We start from the raw sequence: 12,504 nt of genomic DNA on the forward strand, positions 1-12,504 counted from the left end.
CACTTCTCACAGGGTTAGATTTTTTTAATCATTCTAATACATTTTGAAGTTGTTAAAGCAACCAGACCATCTCATATAAAAAACTGTCCTTACCATCAGGTAGAAGTTTATCTGTATCTGCAAAGAGCTGTAAGAGTTTTCCTAATTCATACTGTGTTCTACATTGCTGCATCATCAATTCAAGAAGAAAGAATGCCTGTGACTCCAGCCATGGCACTGACATTACTGAAGGTGTTGGCTTATCTGCAATTTTAAGCTGTTTAAATAAAAAGGATTTGTAAGTTTCTTACAAGCATATTCTGCAGTGAATATAAATACAACTTGTTTCTAGTCAGATGAGGTCACACTGAAAACTAGACAATACCAATTCTAATATACAAGATATGGCTCTAAAAAAAAGTGTTGCAACATCACCAATATCTTGATTTTAATCTGGAAATAGTTCACTTTCTGTGCTTATAGACAAGATTTCTGGTAATTTCCCCTGAAAATCTGTATCAGTTGAGTAGATAAAATGTTGGAAAGATCATGGATAGGTAGGAAAAAAACCTTCATTAGCCCTGATGTACCCCATTGCTTTATATACATACCCACTACATGGGGTCACAACATGATGCTCTGAGTAGAAAAAGGAAACGGACCTAGCCTTGACTTGAGTTGAGTTACAAGAAGAAAAACAATCAACACTAGGGACATGAAATGTTAGTTCAGGAAACCAAGAAAACTGGAAGAATAAAGAGATATAGAGGGGAGAGCAGGAGTAGTTGTTGTATGTCTAGCTCTGACAATGTAAAGAAAACAAGTAAAGACATGATTCCAAATATTCCCTCTATGAATTTGAGTCTCAGCAACTTGTGAGCCAAATTCTGTCCCCAGGTAGTTGCTGATCTAGCAAAGGACTTGAGCATGTGCTCAACATTTACACATGCTTCAGTCACACTGACACCAATTGCTGAATCAGGGCCTTAATGGGGTTGCTTAGGTGTAACTTCGTTTTCAAAGAATAAGTCAATGTGGTCTTTGAGATTGCTGCACCAAGGTGATCTTGCAGCCCCTTTGGAAAACTTCCATTTTTCAGAAAGCAGCCAATATATTCAAGAGCAACTGTTTAGCCCAAGAAGATTGTCTCTGAAAGTTACCACCTTATCAGCACCATCATTTTCACTTTATTACTAGAATTAATGCTATTTACTAAGGCCTGGAGAATGAGACACCATTACTCACCACAAACAGTACCTTACACCATAAGGAATCTGTGACCCTAAGAACCCTTCAATGACTACTAGCAAGGGGGGGTTACAAGAATATCCTGATGTGTACATTCACGTTCACCAAAGAATTTCAAGTGAGGTCTTAAATAAAAGCCAGAATCATGCTGGTCATTAATATCATTGTGAAAACAACTCTTGTGTAAGGACTCATGTATGTATGCAAAACAAGGACGTTCCTAAGTCCCCGTGAAGGCAGACGTGGCAAACAGCTTTTTCCCTGACAATGGATGTTTATTCACCTGTCTCTCTTAGTCTGCATGTAAATTAAGCACGGTAAATTAACACTACAGGAAGTTATTTACATACAAAGTCAGTGGGGGATGGGAACCCAGCAGGAAAGCAGTACAATAGAATAAATGGCCAGGGGGTGGGGGTCATCCTGACTCTGAAGTACAGACCATGAACTTTGGGAAATATTAGGAGGAAGGCCAGGAAGACATCCCTTTATCCTGCAGCTAGGAAGTAATCGGGCAGTGCAATTACATTCAGGAAAATAGGATCTCAACCAGGCTTGGTTGAAATGCTGTTAAAGATATTTTGGTTGAGATAAACTTATTTAGACTAACAGTTAGCCTGTTAAATTCAGCTTCCAGGAATCATGCTATAATTTTGTTTTATATATGTTTCCGTTATCCTTACTATTATCCCTAAAATCTTGATCTTTAATAATAAACTTATGATTGTTTTCACTTAAATATGTCTCAGTGCTGTGGTATTTTACAAAGAGATTATCTTGAGTAGAATCATTCAAGCAGGTGTCTGCACTGTTCACCTGGGGATAGCAGACTTGGTATTACTGTGAGTGCACCTGCTGTTAACCTGCAAGTCAAAGTAAGGACTGGCATAAGTCAGACCAGGTTGCTTGGGTGATTAACAGGCTGGAAGTATCAGGGAGGTGAAACCCACTGAAGCACAAGCAGGTCTCCCTCTTACTGACAGCAGGCAGGTAACAAGGTGACTCTCAGTCCTGGGCACCCTAAGGATCGTCATATAATCCCACTGAAGTCAACGGGATTGCTCATGGAGTAAGATACTACTTCTTGTGAATTAGGGTATCACAATCTGGCCTTAAATAATTAAAATGTACTGATTTAGAAGTGCGTGTAGTTTATTCAAGCAACTGGCTCCTTTTTACTCCAAAATTCAGGGTTTCCACCAAGTAGAAATGATGGAGGACTTGTTGGACACCTATTACTCCAAAATCATCTCCTAAATTATGTTAAGAAAACTCTTATTTTTTTGTTTTAGCCTATGGCATCAGAAAACATGAAACTGTAATATGATGACATCTAAGCAAAGACATTTACAAAACATCTGCTTACATTTGCAAGACTTGTCTGGAAGTTGTGGAGTTTGGTTTTGGCTTCATTGTATTTTTTGTAGTCCATGCACAGTTCATACATCTCCAGCATATGTAATAAAGGGGAATCCTTTAAAGATAACAAAAAGGTTACAAAACTCCACTGAAAGTATATTTGTCTAATAAATGGAAAGTTTGTATCAATCGGTGTAAGAACAATGGTTGTCTCGGTTTGTTGTTTACAAAAAGGTATATAAACCTGACAAATTATTTGCAAGTTTGTAACTGTTTATTTTCCAAGTCTAATACTTTCTCATAGGGCTAAGTAGCACAGTGGATTAGCTTGCAAATAACTTGAAAGACAGGGTGGAAAGCCTCCTCTATGTAAATAAGAGAATCTCTAGTACAGGAGATCTAAACACTCAGAAAAAAATATAGGCTAAAAATACCTATGTAAGTCATCACCTTAAGAAAGAGCTGGAAACCATTCATAAGAGTTTTACTTTTTTGTCTTCTTAAAAACATCTTCCAGATGATAGAAAGGTCATGAAGATCCCATTTATGATTTTCTACTGAGCCTTGAATATGGTTTGTTGCTTCAGCAGCAGTAACATTATCCACAGAGGTAATGATCCAAACACAGAGACAGTGAATAATGTTGGCATCCTGCCAAATAGACAGGAAAGTCAGAGACATTCTCTTATTGCTTAGTAATCTAGCTAGAGAGCTGTCAAACACTACATGAAATGTGTCATGACAGGTCATACTAATCAAATTATTTTGATAATTGAGGAATACTTGGTGTATACAACGTACATATTTCCCCTCTGACATAAGTATGTGAAATAATTTTCTGAATTGTCTCAGATGTGTAGATTTTTCCTTGTATTACATCACACCTCTAAAAGAGAAACACTTTTGAATGATTCTTACCTGAAAACAGGCTGCTAAGACACTCAAGAAGGGAGCATGGTGCCTCACTCCTTCAGCCAAAAGATAGCACCCAGGGTTAGGACTTTCTTGACAGCACAACAGAATTTGAAAGAGATCACTTGTATGTTCGCTCTGCCTGTGTTCAGTCTTGAGTGAACTGGTGTGGTTGATGTGATGATTCCCTGTATCACAGCAAGAGCGCTGCAAGTTCTCAAAGGCCAGCATCAAATGATCTTGCAAAATGGGAGTGAAATCTTGAAGAATGGAAATGACCTAGAAAAGATAATCAAAGGCATTTACATACAGAAAACTTTCAGAGAGCAAGGGGGGGGAGGAGGAGGAGCGGAGCTGTTGTGTACTTGAAATAAAAGTAAACACAGAAGACATTTTATCAAACCTATTTTACAAGGTATATTGCTGGAGATCTACAGATGAAAATGTTCTAGAAATGCACAGTATCACAATAAAATATTGAAATTTCTCCCTTTACATAAAACATACACTCCTTTTCAGCCCCAATGACATCCCTGGCATAGACGGTATATCGTGGAAAGGAATTTTTCACTGAGTTGCTACCTGAGGTTTATTTGCAGGTGAATGCACACTTACTTATATTTTTCTACTCTGAAAACTTTCAGGGTAAGATTTTCAAAGAAGCCTAAATTAAGCTCCCCACTGGCAACACAATTTGAGAGCCTAGCTCTCTTAGGCTTCTTTGAAAATTCCAGCCTGGAATTGTTTGTATAAGAGACAATATGCTAGTATTTGTGAAAAGATACCTTCGGGGCCGACTGTGCCAGATATGCGTGTTCAAATCGCACCAATTTCAATGGGAGTTACCTACAGTGGTTCTTATTATACATGTGGGCTGCCAAAGACTACCACAGCAACACTGTATAATGTACATAGTGTAACAAGACTGAAAAATTCTACAGTATGTGTCTTCTACAGACAGTAACAATTGCAAATATATTTATGAATATTTCAGAAGTTCTGGCTATATCAATTTAACCTTCCCAGTTACTATGCTGATTATACAACAGATAGTTAAACTGGGTATGTGAATATATTTTAATACCTTGATTTTATTTTAAACTAGTCCATAATTGAAGTGTATTTGCAGTTCACAGCTGTTTCTTAGAAGGGAGACTCTGGTCTTCTGGAGAAGCTTTTTAGCTTAATAAATACAAATTCTAAGCCTGACTTTTTTTAGGTCCCATTTAACGAGTGATCACCTACTTGTCCAAGACTTTACCTAGATCAGGTGTTTTTAAAGATTATGTTGCACGGTAAAAGTGGAAGACTTATGAAACTCTCCCAAAACACATAATATGATTACAGCATAAATATCTGCACCCCGACAATACCATTAATTAATCATTCTATCTGTGAAACAAAACATTTATTTTATTAATACAAATGAGACCGCTGCAAATATTAACATATCTCCAATACAGAAATAGTAACTGAAACATTTAATTTTAAAAAATGAACTAAACCTAAAAATTCAGGATGAACATACCACAGCCATAAGTAAAACTAAAACTGAATTAAGTCCTATTTGGACAGGTATTTATGAATCCAGCTCACTGCAAAGGACACTCAAATTAAGGCACTTCTGTCTGAAAATGTTATACAGTAGAACCCCAGAGTTCCCTTGAGAATGGAGTTGGTTCGAACTCTGAAATATTCAAAACACTGAACAAAACATTATGTGGTTGTTCTTCCAAAAGTTTACAACTGAATATTGACTTAATGCAGCTTTGAAACTTTACTGTGCAGAAGAAAAATGCTGCTTTTCCCCATCCTAATTTAAATGAAATTCATAGAAACTGTTTCTTTGCCTTGTCAAATTTTTTTTTAAACTTTCCCTTTTTTTTTTAGTAGTTTACATTTAACACAGCACTGTACTGCATTTGCTTTTTTTGGGGGGGTCTGCTGCTGCTTGATTGTGTACTTCTGATTCCAAATGAGGTGTGTGGTTGACTGGTCAGTTCATAACTCTGGTGTTCGTAACTGTGAGGTTCAGCTATACCTACTACTGATAGAAATTAACTCCTCATGCTAATATAATTAAAAGACTAGAATAAAAACTTATATTTTACCAATTATTCATGTGTATTTGACAGTACTTTGTGTATAGTCATTACTGCTTCTGCTGTAAAGCCTTCTGCTCTTTTTTGTGTCAGCTTTTCACATAGCAACAGGAAGGACAGAAAAATATTATGCAAAAAACAAGAAAATGTGACCGTAAAAACAAAAAAAATGATAGGGAGATTTCTGGGCAATTTAAGAGCCTGAAACAATTTCTAACATCATTAAACTGACTAGATTTAATTTTGATGTTGTTTCTTTAAAGAGAGATGTGCTTTAAAAAAATCTTAAAAACAAAGACTACACCAATTACAATGCCTGTTGTTTAAAATGTCTCTTGTCATTTTTAAATTAAACAGTAGCTCACCTCATCTATTTGGTAGCTGTACATCTGGGTCTGGATGATGAACTGCAGCCAGTCGTTGGATCTAGCGCATTCCTTTAGGTAAGATGTACTCAGTTTGATATCATGGAGCTTACAGAACTGCATCACCAAAGACCACTGTCTTCTAGAGTCACTGGATGTTCTGTATAGAAATGAAAGAATTTTAACTAAAAAAAAGTGTACACTTTTAATTATTTAAGTAGTAATTGTCCTTTCATCTTCCTGTATTTAACAGCTACAGATGCAGGCAGGTCTTCCAATTGTAATGAATCAAGATTCCCTTCCTGAGATTTCAGTAGGGACTGGATCAGATTTGATCTTGGGAGCCTAACCCTACATTCTTTGCCCATCCACATTCCAAATTTTCACAACCATTTTGCCTTTGCGAGGAATTTCAAATCACTCTTGGCTCCTAATTCCGAAGTCCCAGTACAGCAGTAAAGGTAGCACAGTCAATGTTATGCACTAGCTTCCCTTCTTTATTATGAGTGCTGATGGAGGCCTACTGCCTACGGTATTTGATATACAAAGGGGACTCATTTCTTACCTCCAACATGTGGAAACACTTGTTGCTCATAGGCTTTGTTTACTGCACCTGCCATGCAGAGTAGCTGTCTCTATGACACATGGTAATGCCTGATCACATAGAGGGTAAAATTCAGTGCTTTATGTCAGTTGGCCAGTATAAAGAGCATTAAAAGTGTAGTTCACTCACTTCTTTATTTCTTGATGTTCGATTTTATCCCAAAAAGCTTCTTCCAAGGAGATAAGCACTTCTGCTGCTGCTGTTTTTTCGCCATCCACCAATTTTGTTAGCTTTTCAACTATTTAAAAAAATTAAAATAATATTACTGGGGCTCTGTTCTCACATTATAGTAAGGACATTTTTCAAAAGTGCTTAGGTAAATTCTCCTAAGTCACTACATCACTTTTGAAAATGAGATTTAGGCTCCTAACTTAGGCACTTTTGAAAAATTTGTCCTATATTTAAATAAACATGCTTAAAAGAGTTTTATCACATAAAAGCTAAACAAACCAGAAAACTAGTTGGGTTTCTTAACTGGAGGAAAAAAGCTACATCACATGGAACCGTAGTTAAAAATGTAATTTTCTTAATTTAAGTTCTTCCTAGAAAAATTCTCACCGTCAAGTTCAAATATCTAATTCCTACGTAGTTTACAGAATGAACGCAGCAGGGGAGGAAGAATTTGGCATTTTTCTTCTAATCATATTGTTATGTTACAATATTAAACAAAAACTGACCACCATTTTTGGAAGAGCGATTACTCTATACCTTTGGGTAGCAAATTGACACCAATGTGTTGCATATGAGTCATGCAGACTATTCCAGTTCCAGCCGGCCCTTTGGCACACAGACCCTTTACTATTTTATCACTCAGCTGAGTCTGGATTAACCATGGGATTACCCCTCCACAGATTAGTGAAAAATGGGTATGTAAGAATGGCAAAGCTCTTAACCCCTTAAAGGAAGGGTGCTCCTCCTACACTTCTTGGATATTATTCAGGCTGGGCACATAACTGCCTTCATCCTCCGATAGCTGTTTTATACTGCTCAATAATTATAAAATATGCAAAAAGTATACTCTACCCAAGGATTCTCTTATTAAATTGTGTTGAGAATCTTCATTTCTAGACTTGAAGTTCCAAATTATATTTGCAGCTTTAATATCAACCCGAAGTTTAAGGCTGTCAAGACCAAGTAACTCTAGAAAACAAATACATGCTGCTCCTATTGAAGGTATATAAAAGAAAGAAAGAGCTAGAGCGTAGGCTTCATCCCCTGCTTGCTGAATCCTAAAACAAAGGAAATGTTAAAGTCAATTCAATAGAAATTATGACTGAAATTTCAAAACACAATGATTCACAATATAAACTAATACCTACAATTGCTGAAAAATACAATCAACTGAATTTGGAATAAGTTTAATTGTGCTGGAAATACGGTAACTGCCTAGAGCAAATGTGGACCTCAATATAGGAAAGAGAATAAAGCATCCCACATGAAAAATGTTAAATGGACATACCTTAAAATTGGGCCAGAATTTATAATTTGTTTCAATAAGCTTTTATAAAACCTTGAAGCCAAAGAAAATGATTCCATAATTTAGAAAAATGATTCTGATATGCAGGCAACGTTATTAGTGACAATGTAACCAAGGCATGCTCAGAATGGCACCTGAATACTCCCACTGAATATCTGGAATGTATTTTATTTCAAATACTGAGTGATAAAAGTTTCATTTGTTACCTACAGAGTGTGTGTGTGTGGGGGGGGGTAGACAGATAAGGGGATGAGATTTTTCTTTTAGTCCTGTAGCCTCCAAGTCTCTTATGGTCATTACTATGGTAATATATACGCACATATATACATACAGAAACTCACATATGTACTTATGTGCATATATATTACCATAGTAATTAGCATAATAATATAGGGTATTGGGAGGTATAGAACTATAAGAAAAATCTCATCCTCTATTTAAAGACTCCACATTAATGCCTCTTTGGCTTTGCCCAGGTGAAATGTAACAACATAATTACTTTGATGTTATAATCTGGCAAATGGAGTGACTGCAATACTTTCCAACAGTGAACAGGGAGTCATATGCTATAGTCCAACACAGGACTGGAATTATCAAGAGCACATAAAAATGTATGATTTAAATAGTAGCACTTTAAAGCTTAGACTCTCTAGAAGATCTTTCTAAACCAGCAGGTTGGTAGTAAAGTAGGAATTAACATCTGTCATGGGGTGAGCTTTCGTTTATTTACATAAATTAAATTTGTGCAGTCAAAGTTAGGAATGAATAGCATTACATTGCTATCAACCTCAGGCAGGGATTTCTTCTTGAAAAATGACCTGAACTCCAGCATCAAAGTACATTCTCTCTATAGACAAAAGATGCCCCTTCTTTGAACAGTCTCCCAGTAACGTTGCTCTTTCAGTTCAGGCACTAGGAGAAAATGGCTCCAGATCCTTGTACCATAAAAAGTGAGTGAATATATGAATGTTCATATATTACCAAAACCCCATCCAAACTAAAAGTGACACAGTTAAATTAGACACACTTCTGTCTGACGATGTGTAATAACCTATGTTACAAGCAACACCAAAAATTACTATACCAAAGAGATCAGAGAAGAAATAATAATCTATTTCCCCAAAGTGTTTAGTCTGTACAGTTGGCAGCAATTCCCTTATAGACATTTTCACTGTTTCCCTCATCTAGCCAGTGAAGTTACCTTTTTGCTTATGTTTCACACAGCAACAAAAGATGGAGAAACAAAGGCAGGTGTAGTAAGTGTAACTACTTTTAACTTTTTGAAGTTTATTAGCTTTCAGATTGATGGTGTCATTTTTACACTAATTAATAAAATGCCACATAGATACTGAAGATGAAAATAAGCAACCTTTCCCATTGTTTTTGTTAATGTACTTTAAGACTGACTTCTTATTTGTGTGTCAGATTCTGGAATTGCATTTTATATTTAGCTAAATAACTTCTATAAATTAAAAGCGAGATTAAATTCACACTTGATTTATGTTTCCTTTAGTTTAAATAGGGAAATGGAAATTAATACAATTAGTGAAGGAACGGATAAGGAAAGAAAAAAACAACAGGCATTTCCCCTTTATCTAATGTTAATTTTCAAGTCTAGGCCCAATCCTGCAATCATTAACATGGTAAACAGACTTGGCATGTGTATGAAGAAACTAGATGCCCTTCGTTTTCAAGAGCAGACTTTATATATTAATCACACACCCAACAACCTATTAACCAAAGGCAATCCTTTCTATATTCTGCCCCTTGTATACGAACTCATACAAACACTCTGTATCCCAATTTACTTACATAAAGTAATTTTCAAAAATCAACTTCCTTGGGACTAAAACTCCACCATCCAACCACTTAATCTATACTTTTCATTTTCACTATTCTTTACTTTTTTTGTTTTTAAAATGATTTTTGTAGTGAACATCTATATGTGATACATGATAAATGGCATTTCAAAATAGAAAGCTGCAAGTATTTCTAGCAGGACAGTCCTGCTTCTCATTTTAATTTTTTCCTAGCATGCCTCTATACCAGTGGTTTCCAAATAGGCGTGCGTGCATCTCAGGCAGTGCACAAGAAGATCCTTTGGGGTGCGCGGCAGTTCGGGCGTTGTTTTTTTTTGTGCTTCGACAGTTCGGGTGGGAGTCCGAGCAGCTTTTTTTTTTTTTGCTTGGGGAAGCAAAAATGGTAGAGCTGGCTCTGCGGCGCGGCAGGGGGTGCATGCTCAAATTTTTTTTATTGATAGGGGTGCGCAATCAAAAAAGTTTGGAGACCACTGCTCTATACAGTCACATGGTAACTATTACTTATTAAATACTCACAGCTGCTTTGGGGATTTGCTCTTTGCTAATTGCTGGACCAAAAAGGTACCAAAAGCAAATGATGGGCGTCCATGGTGCAAGTAGTAGGAAAAATCCAGTCGTTCCATTATGGCATATTTGTTTACCAAATCAGGGGACGAGAAATGAGGGAGGTCACTTGAGATGTCTGGAAAGAATGTCACAGTGTTTCTTAATTGCATAAATGTCTGATTTAAAAATTGTGAGATATCTTTCTGCTACTCAACAACTTCTATGGAAGAGGAAACCAAATACCACACTAGCTCTGCTTTAAATGATTAAACTTCCCAGTACCACTCAAATTCTAATTCTGGTTCCAGTACAGCTGGAACGCTGACAATGACTTTTATTTAAATTGCCATGGGCAGGTCACTTAAGTAAACTGAGATAAGGAGGCTCTCACTGTCAGAGGGAACATATTACTTATCTAATTCACAGTAGATTTGTAAAGATTATTGTTTTATAAAACATTTCTTGTAGAAAAAGCTCCACTAATATTCAGATATTCCCCATTCGATCTTACAGAAACTAAGTGCTGTAGCCAAACCCAATAACACCATTGTAAACAATCATTTTAAAACAAACCTTTAGAAAAATGTAAGAAATATTTTTATACAAAGGAATATCTATTGAAAAGAGTAATTTATTGAGCAAAGAAAGGAATATGTTAACTTGAAATGGCATGATATGAGATGCTGTGGGTAAATGTTGTCAACCAAAATCGTTAGGTTTTGTTATAGGGGTATGTCACTGAAGACCGAAAGAGCACAGGTCACTGGTGCAAAGAGACACAAAGTCTCAGATTCTTGGATGGAAGCCTCATCTCAGCTGTATGCTCAGAACTTCAGGGGTTTTAAATGTGATGGGTCATCATTTGGCTCCTGAGCAGAGAGGAGGGAACAGGATCACCCAGGGGGTTGGGTAACTAGACTGTGTTCTGGGAGGGAAGCACTGCCGGGCTCTTCTAAATCTAGGCATTCCCTCTGGGAATAAGAAGTAGAAGGTCAATGGTGCTGGAACTAGGGGTACTGGGCAGCTGCAGCACCCCCTGACTTGAAGTGGTTTCCATCATATCATAGGGTTTACAGTTTGGTTCAATGACTCTCAGCACCGCCACTATCAAAATTGTTCCAGCAGTCCTGCAGAAGTTGCTGAAAGCTATTGTTATGATTATGTTATGTTTACTCTGGTCAAAAAAGTTTAGTAGTTTTTCAAACCCAGGGTCAGAGGTGTAGTCAATTGGTGGGTTCTGAAGAGCTCCGGAAGACCTTCAAAATAGAATTGGGGAAAGCAGCCAGGATATTCAAAGCCAAGTGTCCCGAGAGGAAAGTTAGAGGGCTGTCCTAGCACCTCAGAGAACCGGGGTTGAACAAGGTGTGTACCCAGCAAGGGGAAAATTGTGACATCCACTGAAAAGTACTTCATTCAAAGTTTGCAGCCTAAACACAAATATTTTACATTTTAATATTAATTACCTGCTATGGCAAGAGTATTTGACGACTGCCAGCCAAATAATTTAGTGGGATCAAAAGGCGCTAATGACTGAAAAATTAAAAACAAAATATATTCAGAGAAACTGTTCAAAGCACTATGATTTTAAAGCCAAGTAGAACAAAAAAACCATCAGATATCTATAGCAGTTGATATTGAAGCACTTGCTCATGCTGCAGACACAAATATCTTGGGCAACTCTTTCTGAGAAACAAATATTTTCAACTCGTATGTGACCTGATTGTGACTGCAACTTTAAGCACATACTTAAGTGGGAAAGCACGTGCGTAAGTGCTTTGCTGAACGGTAGCCTTAATGCGGCTAATGCTTTTCTAGTAGTTACTAGTCCAGTAGACTATTCCCAGCTATTAGGGGGTCGTCTCACCACCCACCTAACTTACACCAAGGAGATCTACCAACAAGGAGCTTTCATATGACTGACTGTATGCGGTCCCTCCATTTTCACCCATCCTTTCATTCCAGGTCTCACTCTCCTTCCTCCCCCACTTAATTTAAAAAATAACTCTCATTTTCAAGTATCAGAGGGGTAGCTGTGTTAGTCTGGATCTGTAAAAGCAGCAAAGAGTCCTGTGGCACCTTACAGACTAACAGA

General features: G+C 37.0%; 1 protein-coding gene across 3 annotated transcripts in view; it reads right to left on the reverse strand.

Moving 5' to 3' along the window:
- SPG11 (SPG11 vesicle trafficking associated, spatacsin) overlaps positions 1–12,504 on the reverse strand; it is an 85,355-nt gene that overhangs the window by 41,616 nt on the left and 31,235 nt on the right. For all 3 annotated transcript variants that reach the window (XM_030578539.1, XM_030578538.1, XM_030578540.1), the window contains exons 20-28: positions 11,876–11,942; positions 10,383–10,548; positions 7,593–7,798; positions 6,699–6,807; positions 5,966–6,125; positions 3,505–3,777; positions 3,037–3,237; positions 2,594–2,701; positions 94–256 (exon numbers count right to left, since the gene is read on the reverse strand). In XM_030578539.1, coding sequence (XP_030434399.1) covers positions 94–256; positions 2,594–2,701; positions 3,037–3,237; positions 3,505–3,777; positions 5,966–6,125; positions 6,699–6,807; positions 7,593–7,798; positions 10,383–10,548; positions 11,876–11,942 — 1,453 coding nt within the window. The remainder of the gene's footprint in view (positions 1–93; positions 257–2,593; positions 2,702–3,036; positions 3,238–3,504; positions 3,778–5,965; positions 6,126–6,698; positions 6,808–7,592; positions 7,799–10,382; positions 10,549–11,875; positions 11,943–12,504) is intronic.

This window comes from Gopherus evgoodei, chromosome 10 (assembly GCF_007399415.2).
Source record: "Gopherus evgoodei ecotype Sinaloan lineage chromosome 10, rGopEvg1_v1.p, whole genome shotgun sequence".
NCBI lineage: Eukaryota > Metazoa > Chordata > Testudines > Testudinidae > Gopherus > Gopherus evgoodei.